Genomic DNA, 18,627 nt, shown 5'->3' on the forward strand with positions numbered 1-18,627 from the left:
TAACATCTTCACTCCACGACATCTTCTTCATCAAACTAGTCATATTGTTATAGAATTGATGGTAGTCTAGAGAGAGAAAAAGAGATGAGTGATGGTTGTTTGTGGAAGAGTAGAAATTAAGCTAGGTTTCATGTAATAACATGAACTGAATATATATCTCCTTTAGAATTGGTGGTAGTTTATTAGAGAGAGATAGATGGATAATGGTTGTTTATGGAAGAATAAGAAATCAAGCTAGGGTTCATAACTTCATATAATAACATGAACTGAATATATCTCTCTCGAGATGGGTAATGGTTGTTTATGGAAGAATAAGAAATTAAGTTAGGGTGAATTCTTCAAAAAAAAAACATGAACTTAATATATCCTAGGTTGAAGAAATTAGGTTTTTTAATTTTAATTATTGTGTGTTGTTAATGGTCCACAAATTAGTATGTGTTAATATTTAATGTCCGGTGGAGTTGTCCCCTTATTAAATCAACGTTAACTAAGTCAAGCATAATTGACTCGCATCGGACCGAAAAATTGTTGTCCATATACAAAAACTGGTTGTCCACGTATTGGCCACCTATTTTATCCCTCTGCAAAAGATTTAAACCTTGGTTAATTTCGTTTTGCCCCCCTAAAGATGGCCAACTCGTCAAAATGGCCCCTTAAAAACGATCAACTCCCAATTTGGCTCTTTTTTCATTTTTCTGTCGGATGTCAGTGAGTTGTCATTTTTTTTCGTCCTCTCAATACTACTTGTTAAATGACATGAATTTTTTTCATTTTTCAGATTATCTCTTCACTTTTTCTTTTCTTCCTTCACATGAACTGATTTAATAGAAACAAAGAGGTGAAGAACTTGATAGATTGAGCAAGAGCAAAAGCAACAACTTTGGTAAAAATGGGAGTAGAAGACGAAGAAGTGGAAAATGCAACAACAATTTCGTGAAAGTGTAAGATGAAGAAATGCCACAAAATTGGAAAAAAATTGGGTTAATTCCGTTTTAGCCCCTAATTGTGTCCGGCAGTTCGTTTTGGCCCCAAAAAATTCCTAAATGGCCCCAAATTTTTTCAACCTCCCAATTCTACCCCCATGGTATTTCTGTAATTATTTTTTTTCTTATTCTTTGTCCACCTCATCTAACAATTGACACATCACTCTGTCCACCTCACCCTTCTTCTCCGGTGAAAGGTTGCCGGCCGGAATAAAAAATTCCGGCCGGCCACCTTTACCAATTTTTTTTTTTCATTTCTCTCTCTTCTTCATCTCCTTCTTTCTCTCTCTTCTTCTTCTTCATCTCCTCTCTCTCTCTCTCTTTCTCTATAACCAGACCTTGAAGGTCTGGTTCTCCGGCGAAGGGGCTCCGCCCCTTCGCCGGAGTTATAGAGAGAGAGAGAGGAGATGAAGAAGAAGAGAGAAGAAGAAGAGAGAGAAAGAAGGAGATGAAGAAGAGAGAGAAATGAAAAAAAAAAATTTGGTAAAGGTGGCCGGCCGGAATTTTTTATTCCGGCCGGCAACCTTTCGCCGGAGAAGAAGGGTGAGGTGGACAGAGTGATGTGTCAATTGTTAGATGAGGTGGACAAAGAATAAGAAAAAAAATAATTACAGAAATGCCATGGGGGTAGAATTGGGAGGTTGAAAAAATTTGGGGCCATTTAGGAATTTTTTGGGGCCAAAACGAACTGCCGGACACAATTAGGGGCTAAAACGGCCAGTTGGTCACAAATCGGGGGCTAAAACGGAATTAACCCAAAAAAATTTGTGTGAAAAGAGAGTGGAAAAGCCAAAGAAATATTTTGAAAACTCAAAAAAGTCCATTTGATTTGAAGGACTAGATTTGACATGTAATAACGAGTCTTGTATCTTAAGATATGGGCCTTTCAATAATCTTTAGTAAGATGGGCAAATTGAGTAAGAAAATGATGCGTTATTAATGTTTGACGGAGGAATAGACGGAAAAATAAAAATAAAGAGACTAAATTGAAAGCTGGTCATGTTTAATGGGACATTTTGGTGAACTGATCATCGTTTTCATAATTGTCCCCAGTGATGTGATTTGTAATGGGCTCTGCTCATCGTTTTTAGCTTAGGATCTCTATAACGAGCAGTAACAATAACAACTAATATTATGTTATTAGCACAAATACATGACACTAAAGTACTAAACTAAGCCATCTGAAATAAAGGTAGACCATATGTTTAACAAAAGCAAACAGTAAATAATAATATTTGTATTAATAACATACCAAGGATTACACTTGACCCAAAGTAAAGTTTACATTCTTCAACAAAAAAAAAGGTAAGTTTACATTGAACAAACATGCATAACCCTAAACAAAAGGCATTTGTGGATAACAGACTTAATATATCCCACAAAATCCTGCCCAATACTAAATCCAAAATTCTAGAATCCAGTCCAATACTAAATCCCGAACAATCGGTACTCCTCTACGTTGTAGTTTAGTCTCAGAAACGGCATATGTAACATCGTTTGCTGGACTGAAGTACAAATGGAACATACAAACTTATTACCGAAGCTTTCAAAGTTGATATAAACTCTAGACCAAGAGAAGTATAACCCTTTCGAATCTTCAACTTCTTGAGAAGCAAAATTTATTTTTATATACGAAAATAATTTTGGGGTTTAGAGGTTGAATAACTATGGTTTATGAACAAAATTACCACACAAATCTGTAATTCTTTGGGCAATAAAATCCATTGGGACAAAGTTATGTGGTGCTAGTGCACAGAGATCAGCTATCTTTTTAGTGATTGATTCCCTGATTGAAGTATGTTGGTTAATTACTGTCATTATAAATGCTTCTCCTGCTGCCTTGCAATCTATTGTTATTGCTCCCTCCTTTGATGCTACTAACGATCCCTCCTTTGAAAATGCCACCTTTTTTCACCAAAACATTGATAAGCTTAAGGTGTAAGCAAAGTGTAAGAGTATATAGATTACATGAAGGTAAAAAAGTGAGTCCGAATAGGTGACGCGTGCAAAATGATTGGAGGATATATAATTCTTATTGTTTTTATTCGTAAGAAGGTTTTGCCATAATGAGCTTACGAGAAAGGGCATAAGGAGAGAAAAACACTTGTATTGAAAACGAGAAAAATCGAAAGACACCGTACAAAAATATTGAAAAGACACGAGAAAGAGATAAAATTTGGAAGTGATCCGTTGATAAAGTATTTGACCAATTGTTTCTCGATTTCTAGTCGGTTAAATAGTCAAGATATGACAAGGGTAATTTCGGAAGTAAAAAGAAATTTTTTAACATTCCTAGTTTCCTACCAAAGACGTTAGTTTAGAGGTCAAATTTAAAATTATGCCAATTATATGGGGAGCTAAAAGATGAATTGGTTATAAATTGAGGGCCAAACAAGAATTTACTTACTGTAAGAGTGCTTCCAGATAGTGTAATGTGAACGCTTGCACCAGCTTCAAACGTTTTCCCTTTAAAGGCTTCACCAAATTTAACAAGGGCAGCCTTCTCCTGCTCTCCCAATTGTTGGGATTTTGTTAAAATGTCTTGGCAGCCGTCCGTTATTTTCTTTGCAAATTCCTCACCCTTTGTTGCCACTAAAACCCTTACTTTACAATATTTATCGAATGGTCCTGCATGTACATAGTATAGCATTTAAGCACTATTTTTCTTTACGTACAACCATCTCACAACTCGACTTGAGTTTTCCATCACTAGAGATCTTCATCGAGATGTGTATGCACGGATCTTCCGTAAATTTGTGGTAAATATTGCACTAGTGAAATAAAAAAAAATTGACAACGAAGGAAAAAGATAAAATATGAGTTACCTTTAGCTAAATCTAAGAAATATTCAACCGTTTGCACCAATTGATCAATCAATTTTCCTTTCCATTTATCTCCGATGAATGGAAGACATTTGGGACTCAAGTAAAATCCACAACTTGAATGTAGGACTTCTTTACCCTCAACCACGATATTCTTCACCCCTACAACAAAAGATTTTCGCTGTAATTCATTTTTCAGAAAATAAAACAAAATTTTCAAAAGACAAAGATTTAAAACCTGTTCCAGCAAGGAATAGTAATTCCATGCAGCCGGGAGGTTGCACATAGGCACGATAACTAAAACCCGCAACAACAGTTCCACCTATTACAGGAAGTTTATCACCTGATGCTGTCGCAGGCGGTTGTACCATCGTTGAAGGCGCTGTAGACGGTTGTTGAGCGGAAGGTTGTGGTGGCGGCGGCTTCAAATGAGCATTGCATTTTTCTGCAGCCAAAAGACTAAATATAAAAAGGAAATTGAAGAACATAGACATTGGGAAGGATGAAAAACTAGTAGTCATTTTCTTTCTTTTTTTTGTTTATTTAGGATTAGTTAATATTTTTGTTAGTAGAAATTAGCCATATTTATAGTTTGAAAAGACAAAGGCAATCTATAATTAGTTAAAATTTAGAAAATGATAGTGGATGTGAATTATCTAAACAAACGAGTGGTTGTTTGAAAAGGTAAATCCTTGATCAACAAGTGGCCAACTTCTGTTTTGACGCTATATGGGGCACTCCCATTTTGTTGGTTTACATGGTTGGACCCAATCAACCTATAAGATAATAGATAAAGAAAAGATAATGGAGAAAGAAGTAAGAAATAAATTAAAGAGAGGAAAAGTAATTTAATTAGTGGGTGAAAAAAATGAAAAATGATCTAAAGGATAAAGTTGGTATTGAATATAAAAAGTAATTGTTGTGGAAGGAAAAATTAACAGAAGTAAAATTCAAGGGACTAATTTGGAAACTGGCCATCTTATAGGTGCCAAAATGAAATTAATATCTGGAGTTTGAAAGAAGTTTTCTATTTTTTCTTTTAGTAAAAATATAGACTGCGATTTACGTTAGTAATTACATGTCATTGATACAACAACAAGATGTGATAAGCACGACAAATTAAAATTAAACTATGAGTTGGTTCTACTATGCCATAGTCACATTTTTTGATGAATTTTAAATAACCAATTTATTCGAAATTTACTTTATTTTTGACAAAAATAACAAATTAGGATGACGAGTTTTAATCTGAGTGAAAAATGTCTCTCCATACGATAAATACATCCTATTTGGACATTCTATATAAGAATAGATAAATTAGTTTTTTTTTTTATGAATAGAATAGATAAATTAGTTGTTTTTTTTTGATGAAGGAATAGATAAATTAGTTGACATATTAAACTTATAAGAGAGGAAGCTGGTTTTGTAGGCAACTAAATTATAGAAGGATCATGAAAATAGATGAACTACCTATATATACATGAAAACAATCTAGTTTTTTTTTGTTGAACTACACAATCTAGTTATTTTGGAAAGGAAAATGATCCTCATTCCGGCACGAAACCCGATCGAAACCCGGTGGGGTGACATGTCGGGATGTGTATATCGATTGTTTTGGAAAAGCAGTGTAGTATTCTTACAACGTGAAACTAACTTGGTAACTACTAAGAGCGGAGCCAGAATTTAAAGTTACCCAGACTAGTCTAAAATTGTTTAGAAACAAAAATTCCATTTATGTGCATTAACATGTAGTATTTGAAAAACAGTTTTTGCCGAATATGTAAAAGTTCGTTTATAGTTCAAACATAAAGAATTTAAAAAAAATTAACCTTAACAGTTTATAGTGTATGAGATTATTGATAATTTTGGGATAACGAAATAACTAAAACATAGCTCGGATGAAATCTAACAAAAGGGTTAAAACTTGACTTAGCACATACAAAATGGTAAAAAAAGAATTTGATCTAGAAATAAGAGACTAAAAGTGAAAATAAATACAACATAGTTTTGAACTCTGATGGATATGGCGCTTGACATAGCTCACGACCGTCTCGGCTACCTCCCTACCACATTGTAAATAGATATTCTTCTTCTGTTATACCGAATTATACCCCCGACTGCAGCCAGAGGTCGTCGCCCCTGGCTCTGCTCTTGGTAATACTCTAACAAAAATTATCGTTTTATTAGTTCTCGATCTCCCTAAAAAATCAAAAGGTTGTCGGTTTTTCTGATAAAACTCTCTCCCTTGCTCAACCATCCAGTACTACAATCGATCAATCTACCTCCTAGTTCACCTATACGAAAACTTACACATATGTATGGTACGTAATCCACTATCTCGCAAATTTTACATATTTAATCGATATATATCATAAATGTATTTTTTTTTTGTTTTCATTTCCGAAAGAAGAGCAATAAAAAACGTTATCCGATGGAACTCCCTAGACTCATGCCACATAAAAGGAAAAATCAAAAAAAAGAGAGAAGAGGGAGAAAACAAACACATGGAGTAAGTCTATCATCATAAGCTTGTCAGGTCTTTCTTTACTTGTGTCTTCTTTTTCTTCTTCCTCGAATCCTCCGAAAACCCTCACCCCAAATTCTTCTTTCTAATTTGTAAGTTCATCTCTTTACTCTTTCTTCTTTCATTCTCTTTCTTCTACTTTTTCATGATCATTTAAATTTGAAATCTTTCTTACTCTCTCTCTTTTCTAATTCTTTCATTTTCAATTCTTGTTGTTCTTGAAATTATAAGAATTCAATTCCCAAATTTCATCACATCTAGGGTTCATAAATGAGCTAAATTTAATTCTGTTACTGTCATCCCATTTTCTGGGGTTTAGCTTAATTCTGAATTTAGTTTATTTTTCTTACAATTTCTTCTTTTTTGTTGTTTTCTTGTTTCTTCTGAATTTCCGTTGCAGATATCACGAGACACAATTCCAACGAAAAAAAACAAAATCAGAGTTCTTCTGAAACATTAGTTTGTTTCATTTTCACTGTGTGTTCTATCTGAATGTCAGTTTGATCATATCATAGAAGAAAGATTGAGAATTAGGGTTTTTTTTAACGGTTTTATGATGGGTTTTTGATAATCTTTAATGGGTTATTAGTGAAAAGACAAAAATGAATGTAGTTGGTAAAGTAGGAAGTCTAATTTCTCAAGGTGTGTATTCAGTTGCCACCCCTTTTCATCCCTTTGGTGGGGCTGTTGATGTCATTGTTGTTGAACAACAAGATGGGACCTACCGTAGTACACCTTGGTATGTTAGGTTTGGTAAATTTCAAGGCGTTTTAAAAGGCGCCGAAAAGATTGTTCGAATATCTGTTAATGGTGTCGAAGCTAATTTCCATATGTACCTAGATAATTCGGGGGAAGCCTATTTCATAAGAGAGGTTGTTTCTAGTAAAGACAATGAGGTTGTTGAGAGTTCTGACGGTTTCGAAGGTACCCAAGATGATAACAATAATATCAAGAATCATAATCTTGATGATAAGAGTGATGTCTTAAAGACGGACGAGTGTGTTTCATTAGGTAAGCCTCAAATTGAGAATGTTGAATTAGATGATGACGATTCTTTTAGAAAATCAGATTATGATGGTTATAGTTATGAGAGCTTAGATCAGTTAGAGAATGTAGTGGAATCTCAAGGTTCAGATTCGGAAGTGGTTTTTATTAGTGTAGATGGTCATGTTCTAACTGCACCAATATCTTCCTCGGAAGAGAATATGGATAATGTGCAATTAAGTACACCACAGTTTCATCTAGGTCCTGGTGAAGGAGCTGAATTTGGTGGGAATGACGAGTTTAGGAGTAGTCGAGATACATGGGATTCTAATTACATAGCTGATAATGATGCCTCCGAAGGACCTAATAATACTTCATGTGAAGCTGTTGCCCGAATGAATGGCGATGCTACTGCTTCTGGGCGTCTAGTCGAAGTTTGTGAAGTTAAGAGGCAAGTGGTGAGTCGAGTTCAAGAGGCTGGGGATACTGAAAACAATCAAAGCATAATAAATGATCTTGTTGACTGTAATTGTTCAGGGGATGGTATTAGTTTGAGGAGGAGAGAGATTTTTAAAAGCTCTGTAGAATTTCTTGAGTTGGATGAACATGCTCGGGATGAAGAGATTCAAGAGAGAGCGTCTCCGTGCATGGAGTTAGAGGTGAAAGGTAATATCGATGCTTTGATTGAAAATACTCATCCGGACGCCGCCCCAGAATTGAAGGAAAATCAAAATGTCCTTGATGTTGGTAATAGTGCTGGGTTGGGTCAGACACTATCTGGTTTTCCATGCAACAGTGAGTTGCCTTTGCGGGTTGAAAATTTATCCCCCGAGAATAAGGCCTTAACTATAGATAACTCGGAGGGTATAGTTTCAGATAACATCTCTGAGTATTCGACAAGTAATGAACAAGAGATGAAGGATGAACAGTTTAGCTCGTCACCTCAAGCTTCTGGCGAGCAAAATAATGTACAAGATCTTGAACATGATCGGGAACCTTGTAGCTCTAATCCCGAGAAAAAGAGGTCTGGTATGGGTAACCTCCAACTTTGTTAGATATGATGTCAGGTGCCACTATTTTTTATGTCTAGTTAAACATATATGTGATTGGATTTTTCCATTATTATATGCAGAATTTGAGCTTTCACTGGGTGGGCACTTACTACTTGCTGGTATGGGGCTGGGTTCTGCGAGTGAAGCCTTTGATGCACACCGTGTATCCGAGGAAGAGTTCAAAGCTTCTGCATCATCAATTACGAAGAACCAAAATCTTGTTGTTAGATTTAAAGGAAGATATTTTACATGGGAGAAAGCTGCACCTTTAGTACTAGGAATGGTTGCATTTGGTTTGGATTTACCCATTGAGCCGAGTGATGCAATTCCTGTTGAGAAAGACGAGACTCTAAAGTCTGCGGAAGACTCTCCAAGACTCACAACTACTCCATCTGGTCGAAGATGGAGGCTCTGGCCGAATCCTTTCAGGAGGGTTAAAACCCTTCAGCACACTACTAGCATTGCGTCGAGCGAGGAAGTATTTGTTGATTCTGAGTCTGACTCGCTGAACCCGCTTGTGGAACCAATTCTAAAATCTGGTAGTGGTAATGAGTCTCCTCACAAGCAACTTGTAAGGACAAATGTTCCTACTACTGAACAGATTGCTTCCTTGGATCTGAAAGATGGCCAAAATGTGATAACCTTCAGTTTCTCTACCAGGGTGTTGGGAACACAACAGGTCTGTTGTAGTTTTTAGGCATATAAGCTCAGATATGGCCGGCCAGTTTAGTCAGGATATGTTTAATGTGTTAACTGACGTAACTATAATCGCCTTACAGGTTGATGCCCATATTTACTTATGGAAGTGGAATGCAAGAATAGTTATTTCTGATGTTGATGGGACCATAACCAAGTAAGCCTTTTTGGGTTCTAACATGTCAGTGCAAATTGAATGTTACCTAAAACTTGCTAAATATTCATTTCAGCAAGGTGTAGGAACATTTATCTATAGTTCTATACCATAAACTGGCAAATTTGGGCAATTTTTGTTTTCTTGTAAATGTTCATTCTTTCGAGCTTATAAATGTATATCGAAATGCAACATGCTCGTTCTGTTGCCTCCCCATTTCGGTTAAATGCGTAAGTTGCTTTGATGAAAAATAAAATCATAAGATATCTTTTGTACCCAGAACGGGAAGACTCTTGCAAGCTATGGCTAGCTTTTATTGATGGAATGTGATTGATTCATTTGTATGTGTATCTGCAGGTCTGATGTTCTGGGACAATTCATGCCGTTAGTTGGGAAAGATTGGACACAATCTGGTGTGGCACATCTTTTCTCTGCAATTAAGGTATCCGTCCAACTATCATGATTTTTTTGGTAAGACACTTCTTGCTTTCCTTCTAAAAGGAAAAGGAAAGAAAAATCATACCTTTATAGTGCCTAACCCAGAGCAGGATTGTATTCTCATTTTTACCTTTGTACCAATGGAGATGGTGAAGCAATCTTTTGTTAATGACCTTCACTTTACGCATTTCTTTTGGGCATTCTACTTATGTTCATTAAATTTTTCGGGGAGGGGAAAGTGGGCTTTCTATTGGAGATTGAAATTCATACCTTGGTTGCATCTTGCAGGAAAATGGTTATCAGCTACTTTTTCTAAGTGCACGTGCAATCGTTCAGGCATATCTAACCAGGAGTTTTCTCCTCAACTTAAAACAGGTAATGTATCACTTGCATTCTTGATCTTCCGATCTCACTTCTTCATGTTTTGGGTTGTCTACTTCCTTGGTCTCCCATAGGATCAATGCTTCCTTGCCAAGAGTCTAATCTGTTAGTATAGCTTAAAATTGCTTGAAATTGTGGAAGGACACTTCGGTTGGGTGGTAACAAATGTGGCTCTCCACTGCGAGAAAGCCAAGTTCAAATAGAAAACTTGACGAAGTGATATCACTAGTATGGGGTTTTCTCTTAGTTCTTGTTTTAAGTAAACTCTTCCATATTCCGACTAATTTATGGTTTTAAACTGCTCTAAAGAATTAATAACTAGTTTGTGCTTGCAGGACGGTAAAGCTTTACCTAATGGGCCAGTCGTCATTTCGCCCGATGGGCTATTTCCTTCGTTGTTTCGGGAAGGTTAGGTCTTTTCCGCCTATTTAGATTTGGAGTGAACTCATTTGACTTTGTGGCATCACTTGGTCGGATGTCTGGTTCACCTGGATTTCTAGTAGTTGACAACATTTTTTCCTTTTCAGTCATAAGAAGAGCACCACATGAATTCAAGATAGCTTGTTTGGAGGTAAGTCTTTCTTAGAATGAAACGATTTTCCGTACTTCACTTGTGTTGCATAACTTTATCATCTTTTCAATCTTTAACATCTCTCGTTCTGGGCTTATTTTGACAGGATATTAAAGCACTGTTTCCTTCTGATTACAATCCTTTCTATGCTGGTTTTGGGAATAGAGACACTGATGAACTCAGTTATAGGAAGATCGGAATACCAAAAGGCAAAATATTTATCATCAATCCTAAGGTACTTGTGCTCCCTCTTTTTGTTCTCAGTTTCTTCCGACTAAACAAAACAGCAAATATAACTTAATGTTTCATGTCTTAAATTTGCAGGGTGAGGTAGCCATTAGTCAACACCGGATCGATGTAAAATCATATACTTCCTTGCACACACTAGTCAATGACATGTTTCCACCTTCTTCGCTCGTCGAGCAGGTATGACTAAAACTTCTTCCTTGTTAGAACTCTGAAAACTTAAAAGTCCCCATAACGAAAACATTCTGTTTTAATATTCCGGTAACCCCTGAAATGTTCGATATACAGGAGGATTTTAACTCTTGGAATTACTGGAAAGTGCCGTTGCCAAATATTGACTTATAGATAGCTCTCAACAGTAGAAGAACGTATTTGAGGAAAGCCGGTTGCTCAACATAATATAGAAATTTGGAGAGTATGATGAGGGAGAAGAAATCAGATTATTCTGTTCACTGTTAGCTTAGTCTTTCATATTTATTCGTCTTCTAGATTGTAATAGTAACATTTTTCTTCCTCATGTTGTCAGTCAAATAACTCTTGTAATCTTTGAACCATTTAAACCTTCTGGGAGTTTTAGTCAGAACCAGAAGTGTTTCTTACTGAATAAGAGAAAGCGAAAAAAGAAAAGAAAAAAGGGAACCCTTTTCTCATTTTTGTTTAATAAGATTTACTTCGATTTGGGATGGCTCAATCTTGTTGGTTGAGGTTTTTGCCAGTGGAGATATTGTTTTTTAACCAACCAAAGACCTAACTGCGAACCCTGCATAGTTGGTCTGTTTCTCTCACATCAAAAGTTAGCTCAAGAGCAGAACTAATTGCCGGTTCCTTTCATAATTAACATGGGGTTATTCCAAACATAATTCATAGTTGAGGTACCATCTTACGCGGTTTGTTGTGATTCCTCCTTCCGATGATATCAACGAATCACGATAACCCATATAGTGGCTGCCTAGTTTTTCTTATTCCCTAGCCACTAAACATATTCATCTTCTTAGTCTTAAATGATAGTCCAACCAAAATTCCACAAGCTTTCCTCTATATGGTATCTCATCTGTGAGAGGCGGTTTGCATTGGAAGTTTCCAAATTGAAGGCGGTTTGAAGGAATTGGAGGCGGTTTTGGATTGGGAGGCAGTTTCCAAATTTAAGTTTCTAATTCCTAAGTTTAGAGTCGGCTTATAATGTATTTAAAAAGGGGGATTGAGTGCTTTGTTATACACATCAACACAACTACTCAACAACAACTCTTCTTTAGAGAGCTAGAGAGAGAGAGCAAGAGTGAGAGAAATTTTTCATAGTTTTGAGCGGTGTTAAATTTCTCGGTCGTCGAAGATTTAGTATAGAAGGTTATTACTATACGGTACCATCTTGGGACGAACTTGCGGGTTGTGTGAGTCGTCTTCATCTATCCTTCAATAAAGATTTCTTGTTCGCCCGAGGACGTAGGCTTTAAAGCCGAACCTCGTTAAATTCTGTTCGCATATTTGATTTTTACTTAGCTTTTCGATTAATCTTCATAATCGGATCAATTTCTAGGATAGGTTCGATAGCTTCCGCGACTTTCAGTTATAACAATTGGTATCAGAGCCTTGTTGAGATTGAACGAAGAGAAGATGAGATCGAGAAATGGTACGGTCAATTCAGGGAAATATGAGATAGAGAAGTTCAATGGGAAAAACGATTTTTCTTATTGGCGGTTGCAGATGAAGAATCTGTTAATCTCGCAGAAATTACATAAGACGTTGACGGGAAAGAAACCAGGAGATATGTCAGATGAGGATTGGGAGGAGTTAGATCTCGAAGCACGGGCAACCATTATGTTGTGTCTTGAGAGGGACGTGGCGTTTCTAGTAGACGGAGAAACAACGGCGGCGAGTGTGTGGTTAAAGCTAGAAAGCAACTTCATGACGAAAACTTTAACGAATCGGGTCTACTTAAAATCCAAATTATTCACATGTAGAATGGAAGAGGGTTCTTCTATTCAGGAATATGTGAATAGGTTTGACAGGATTATCTCAGATTTGAAGGATATTGATGTTAAGGTTGAGGATGAGGACCAAGCCCTTATATTGTTACTTTCATTACCTAAATCCTATGAGAACCTTGTTCAAACTTTGATGCTTGTTGGTGATAGTCTAACCATGGAAGAGACGAGAAATTCGCTATTAGCGGATGACCTTCGTAAGGTTGCTACTAGCAGTATGGCGTCGGGTGGAGTAGACAAGGAACAAGTACAAGGGTTGTTTGTAACGAGGGGGAGGAGTAATGAAAGGGGAAAGGGAAAGGGCGGGAAATCTAGATCCAAATCTAGAGGCTCTTTCAAGAAAACGTGCTTTAGTTGTGGTGAGCTTGGCCACTTTAAAGCGGCTTGTCCAAAGAGAAAGTTGAAGCAAAAGAACGAAGGCTACAAGGAGAAACAAGAGATGCAAGAGGCGGGATATGTGTCAGAAGAGGCAGACGAATGTTTCTCGGTGACAGAGGTGTCTGAGAAGATCTTCGATAAGTGGATGCTTGATTCAGGGGCGTCACACCATATGTGCCCAAATAGGGAGTGGTTTACTACCTATAGGAGTATAGATGGTGGTACAGTTATACTGGGTGATGATAGTATATGTAAAACTGTGGGACTCAGAACAATACGGATCAAGATGCACGATGGAGTGATGAGAACATTGACGGACGTAAGACACATACCCGATTTGCGGAAAAATCTAATTTCCCTTGGTGTGTTGGAGCGGAACGGCTGTAAGATAATTATAGAGAATGGCTCCATAAAAGTCGTTAAGGGTTCTTTGGTGGTAATGAGAGGTACTCGTTACGGTAATTTATACAAACTTTTGGGGACAACAATTACTAGAGATGTAGCAGTAGGAATCAGTGGAAGGGATCCAACGGCTAGTACGAGGCTTTGGCATATGCGCCTTGGGCATATGTCAGAAAAGGGTCTATCTCTGATGTGCGGGAAAGGCTTGTTGAAGGACATGAAGAAGCCTTGCATGGAGTTTTGTGAGCATTGTGTGTTCGGGAAGGCACACAGGGTGACGTTCTCTACAAGCAAGCACAGGAGCAAAGAGGTATTAGACTACGTACATACCGATGTCTGGGGACCGGCAAAGTTACCTTCCAAGGGTGGTTCCAGGTATTTTGTTACATTTGTTGATGATCATTCGAGATTTGTCTGGCTTTATTTTCTGAAGCATAAGAATGAGGTATTCAACACGTTCCTGGTGTGGAAAGCAATGGTTGAGAACAAAACTGGTCGAAAGCTGAAGACGTTAAGGTCGGATAATGGGACCGAGTACACGGATGGGGCATTCAAGGAGTTTTGTAATCAGGAAGGCATTGTGAGGCACTGGACAGTAGTAAACACACCTCAGCAGAATGGAGTCGCAGAGAGATTGAACCGTACACTACTTGAGAAGGCTAGATGTATGCGCTCCAATTCGGGACTAGGCATAGAATGGTGGGCAGAATCTGTTGCTACAGCTTGTTATATTGTGAACAGGTCTCTACATTCTTCTTTAGATGGCGGCATACCTTACGAGGTGTGGTCAGGTGAACATGCAGATTACGGGAGACTCAAGGTTTTCGGTTGTACGGCCTATTACCATGTTAAAGGTGACAAACTTGACAATAGAGCAAAGAAAGCAATTTTCTTAGGATATGCTACAGGAGTCAAGGGTTATCGGCTATGGTGTACGGAAGACAAGAAGTTTGTAATCAGCAGAGATGTAGTGTTTGATGAGTCATCTATTGTAGCTATGGCGAAAGCTACGGTGCCTAATTGTGGTGATGTTGGGTCTACTAAAGCTCAAGTAGTGGAAGTAGAAGCCGAAGACCAACGGGTTTCTAGGAATCATGATCAGGTGGAGCATCAGGATAAAACTCAGGATGAGGAAATTGATGAACCCGATCATGAGGAGGTTCAAGGGGAAGGTACACAAGTTTTACAACAACAGCAGCAGGATGTTTCGGTACATACTAGGCCGAAACGGTTATATAAGCCGGTACAGAGGTTAGGGTCAGACAAACCTCTTAGGCATTACGGGCAGGCAAATGTGGTTGAATATGCACTCTCGGTGGAAGACGACGAGCCGGTCACCTTCAAACAAGCTATTACCGCGGAGGAAAGAGAGAGTTGGTTGGTTGCTATGCAAGAAGAGATGGAGTCTCTCCACAAGAACAAGACATGGGAGGTTGTCCCATTGCCCGAAGGTAAGTCTGTTATTGGTTGTAAATGGGTGTACAAGAAGAAAGAGGATTCTTCCCAGATCAAGGGTACAAGGTATAAGGCAAGACTAGTGGCCAAGGGTTATGCACAGAAAGAAGGGGTCGACTACAATGAGATTTTCTCACCGGTCGTGAAACATACTTTTATTCGGGTGCTATTGAGTATTGTTGCTCACAGTGATCTTGAGCTGGAACAACTCGATGTTAAAACCGCCTTCTTGCACGGAGATTTGGAAGAAGAAATTTATATGGCTCAACCAGAGGGATACAGGGTTGAGGGCAAAGAAAATCAAGTATGTCGTTTGAGGAAGTCTCTTTACGGATTGAAACAATCCCCTCGCCAATGGTACAAACGATTTGATTTTTTCATGCTAAAGCATGGTTTTCGCAGAAGTGACTATGATTGTTGTGTATACATCAAGAAGCTTCGCGAAGGTGACTTTATTTATCTCCTTTTGTATGTGGATGACATGCTTATTGCTTCTCGAAGCATGGTGGAGATAAATAAGTTAAAATCTCAACTCAGTCAAGAGTTTGAGATGAAAGACATGGGCGCTGCAAAGAAGATACTGGGAATTGAGATTAAGAGAGAGCGATCAAGTAAGAAACTGTACTTGAATCAGAAAGGTTACATCGAACGAGTAGTTTCTCGATTTGGGATGCAGAATGCGAAGGCGGTGTCAACACCTTTGGCACCACACTTCAGGCTCTCGGGAAAACAATCTCCCACTACTACGGTGGAGAAGGATCATATGGATCGTATACCGTATGCTAGTGCAGTTGGCAGTTTGATGTACGCCATGGTGTGTACTCGTCCAGATATTTCACAGGCGGTCAGTGTGGTTAGTAGGTTTATGACAAACCCGGAGAAGACACATTGGGAAGCTGTGAAGTGGGTCTTGAGATACTTGAAGGGTATTGTTGATACGGGTTTGTGCTTTGGTGGAGAAACATGTCAGGTAAGCGGTTATGTTGACTCGGATTATGCTGGTGATCTAGATAGAAGACGATCTACTACTGGTTATGTATTTAAGGTACATGGTGCTCCAGTTAGTTGGCGATCGATGTTACAATCTACAGTTGCGTTATCTACTACGGAGGCCGAGTATATGGCTATGGCCGAGGGTGTGAAGGAAGCATTGTGGTTGTGGGGTCTTCTGGATGATCTAGGGATTAAGCAGGAGTGCGTGGATGTATGGTGTGATAGTCAAAGTGCAATCCACTTGGCAAAGAATCAGGTTCATCATGCTCATACTAAGCATATCGATGTCAGGTATTACTTTGTACGAGATGTCATAGAGGAAGGTGATATTTCTCTCATGAAGGTACACACAGATGAGAATCCCGCGGACATGTTGACTAAAGTGGTGACGTGTGGCAAGTTTCAGCATTGTCTGAAATTGCTGCAAATCGGCTCGTGTTAAGTTGCCCGAAAGGGCGTAATGGCGACAAGGTAATCTTTATGTGAAGGGTTGGTAGAACTACAGTAGGCTTGATCCTGTAAAAGGGTACGTAGGCAACCATGGTCATATGGTTCAGTCGGATGAAGCTACAAGAAGCAGATATATCTTACAAGGAGTATCCTGGTGTTCGTCCAAAATTTGAAGTATATCAAATTGTGTACGAGGTGGAGAATTGTGAGAGGCGGTTTGCATTGGAAGTTTCCAAATTGAAGGCGGTTTGAAGGAATTGGAGGCGGTTTTGGATTGGGAGGCAGTTTCCAAATTTAAGTTTCTAATTCCTAAGTTTAGAGTCGGCTTATAATGTATTTAAAAAGGGGGATTGAGTGCTTTGTTATACACATCAACACAACTACTCAACAACAACTCTTCTTTAGAGAGCTAGAGAGAGAGAGAGCAAGAGTGAGAGAAATTTTTCATAGTTTTGAGCGGTGTTAAATTTCTCGGTCGTCGAAGATTTAGTATAGAAGGTTATTACTATACGGTACCATCTTGGGACGAACTTGCGGGTTGTGTGAGTCGTCTTCATCTATCCTTCAATAAAGATTTCTTGTTCGCCCGAGGACGTAGGCTTTAAAGCCGAACCTCGTTAAATTCTGTTCGCATATTTGATTTTTACTTTGCTTTTCGATTAATCTTCATAATCGGATCAATTTCTAGGATAGGTTCGATAGCTTCCGCGACTTTCAGTTATAACATCATCTCATGTTGTTAATTATGCTTTTTCTTATACCATCCAAATTGAGCAGAAGAGTTTTTTTTTTGTTGCAAGGAGCAGAAGAGTTTATATAAACTTCTTTTTGCTTTTCGGTAGACAAAACAGAAGAGTTTACAATTTTTTTGTCAAATACATTGTTTTTGAAGTATGATGGGCCATTACAAGAATCTCCCTATAATTCTTTAATGGGTGAGTTTCAAATACATCCTGCCAATTTCTATCAGTTTATGCACTTTTATTCATTTTGGCTTCTTCTCTCCTCATAGGATGCTCTTTCCTTCACCCTTCACCTCTCCATTAGCATATCCATTGATAGTTGTATACAATTTGTAGAGTGTGAGAGAGAGAGAGAGAATGGCAAGAGAACTATCTTCACCTAATGATGAAGATGAAGACTATATAGACATGGAAGTAAGTTCTTCTTCAACCTTTTCCTACTCAATCAATTCTCCTCAACAAACCAGAGAATTTGAGTTTCAAATGTCTTCATCAACTTCTCCTCATAGAGAATCAACTATCTCTCCAGCTGATGATCTCTTTTATAAAGGTAATCTTCTTCCTCTTCACACCCCCCCACGTTTACAAATGCTTCAAAATCTCCTCACAAACTCCATTAACACTTCTCATGAAAATAAAATAGAAACCTTCAAAGAAAACTATATCACAAAACCCATGATTTCACCTTCATATTCATGTCCTGCCAGTGGAGAATTAAACCCAAATGAGTATCTCCTTGAGTGCTCAAACGAGTTGACCGGTTTTATCGATGAACAACCGAAGAAGTCTTGGTCTAATAAGCTCAATTTAATCAAACAGTCCTCATTGGGTATGAAGTTAAAAACTTCTAGTACTTATCTCAAGTCATTGTTTACCAAGTCTGGGTGTCCTAATGAGGGTTATTTCGATACTTCGAAGAAGATGAGAGCCGAAGAGATTGTTTCGAGAGGGAAAGAATGCTTAAAGAAGTATATAAAGGTGGGAAAGAGATACTACCCATTTGGGCAAGTTCATAATAAAGATAAGATGAATAATGAAGATCATGGTTATAAGCGTAGAAGTTCATTCTCCGAAGTGATTAAACAATGTTCATCATCTCCCTCGCATTCATCATTGTTTTCGAGCTCGAATCCTGATGAGTTACATTTGTTGAAAAGAAGTAAAAGTGATAACTATGAGATTGAGAGTGCAGTTCAAGGAGCCATTTCTCATTGTAACCAGTCAACAGTTAGATGTTCTAATCAAGAAAGATTGTAAGTAAAATTGTGTGTTTTTGTTCATTTTTCAAGAACTTGCATTTTGTGAGAATCTATTCTGATTCAAAGTTTGTAAAGACTAAACACTAATGAATAAATCAAATCGTAGTTTTTGTT

The 18,627-nt window shown here is 37.9% G+C and overlaps 3 protein-coding genes across 5 annotated transcripts; 2 read left to right on the forward strand and 1 right to left on the reverse strand.

The window, feature by feature from the left end:
- Window positions 1-2,205: 2,205 nt before the first annotated feature.
- LOC147565692 (chalcone--flavanone isomerase-like) lies at window positions 2,206-4,388 on the reverse strand. Its single transcript, XM_086652188.1, has 4 exons — window positions 4,044-4,388; window positions 3,809-3,967; window positions 3,391-3,611; window positions 2,206-2,888 (listed from the first exon to the last, which is right to left on the reverse strand). The coding sequence occupies exons 1-4, from the start codon at window positions 4,324-4,326 to the stop codon at window positions 2,649-2,651; spliced, it is 903 nt and encodes a 300-aa protein (XP_086508314.1). The 5' UTR covers window positions 4,327-4,388; the 3' UTR covers window positions 2,206-2,648.
- A 1,603-nt stretch (window positions 4,389-5,991) lies between these two features.
- Window positions 5,992-11,502, forward strand: LOC147565693 (phosphatidate phosphatase PAH1-like). Of its 3 annotated transcripts, XM_086652190.1 has the most exons (12): window positions 5,992-6,126; window positions 6,216-6,314; window positions 6,730-8,342; window positions 8,446-9,044; window positions 9,145-9,218; window positions 9,573-9,657; window positions 9,942-10,028; window positions 10,370-10,442; window positions 10,562-10,605; window positions 10,712-10,840; window positions 10,930-11,031; window positions 11,140-11,502. In XM_086652190.1, the coding sequence occupies exons 3-12, from the start codon at window positions 6,932-6,934 to the stop codon at window positions 11,194-11,196; spliced, it is 2,661 nt and encodes an 886-aa protein (XP_086508316.1). In that variant the 5' UTR covers window positions 5,992-6,126; window positions 6,216-6,314; window positions 6,730-6,931; the 3' UTR covers window positions 11,197-11,502. The 3 variants fall into 3 exon arrangements, with proteins under 3 accessions (XP_086508316.1, XP_086508315.1, XP_086508317.1); XM_086652189.1 differs by lacking the exon at window positions 5,992-6,126 and having other exon boundaries at window positions 6,203-6,421; XM_086652191.1 differs by lacking the exon at window positions 5,992-6,126 and having other exon boundaries at window positions 6,206-6,314.
- Window positions 11,503-17,408: 5,906 nt separating this feature from the next.
- Window positions 17,409-18,627, forward strand: LOC147565694 (putative membrane-associated kinase regulator 4). The gene has a single exon (XM_086667974.1). The coding sequence runs from the start codon at window positions 17,612-17,614 to the stop codon at window positions 18,509-18,511; it is 900 nt and encodes a 299-aa protein (XP_086524100.1). The 5' UTR covers window positions 17,409-17,611; the 3' UTR covers window positions 18,512-18,627.

Source organism: Eschscholzia californica, unplaced genomic scaffold (assembly GCF_041429995.1).
Source record: "Eschscholzia californica isolate CP2 unplaced genomic scaffold, dmEscCali1.0.p SCAF_1, whole genome shotgun sequence".
NCBI classification, from domain to species: domain Eukaryota; kingdom Viridiplantae; phylum Streptophyta; class Magnoliopsida; order Ranunculales; family Papaveraceae; genus Eschscholzia; species Eschscholzia californica.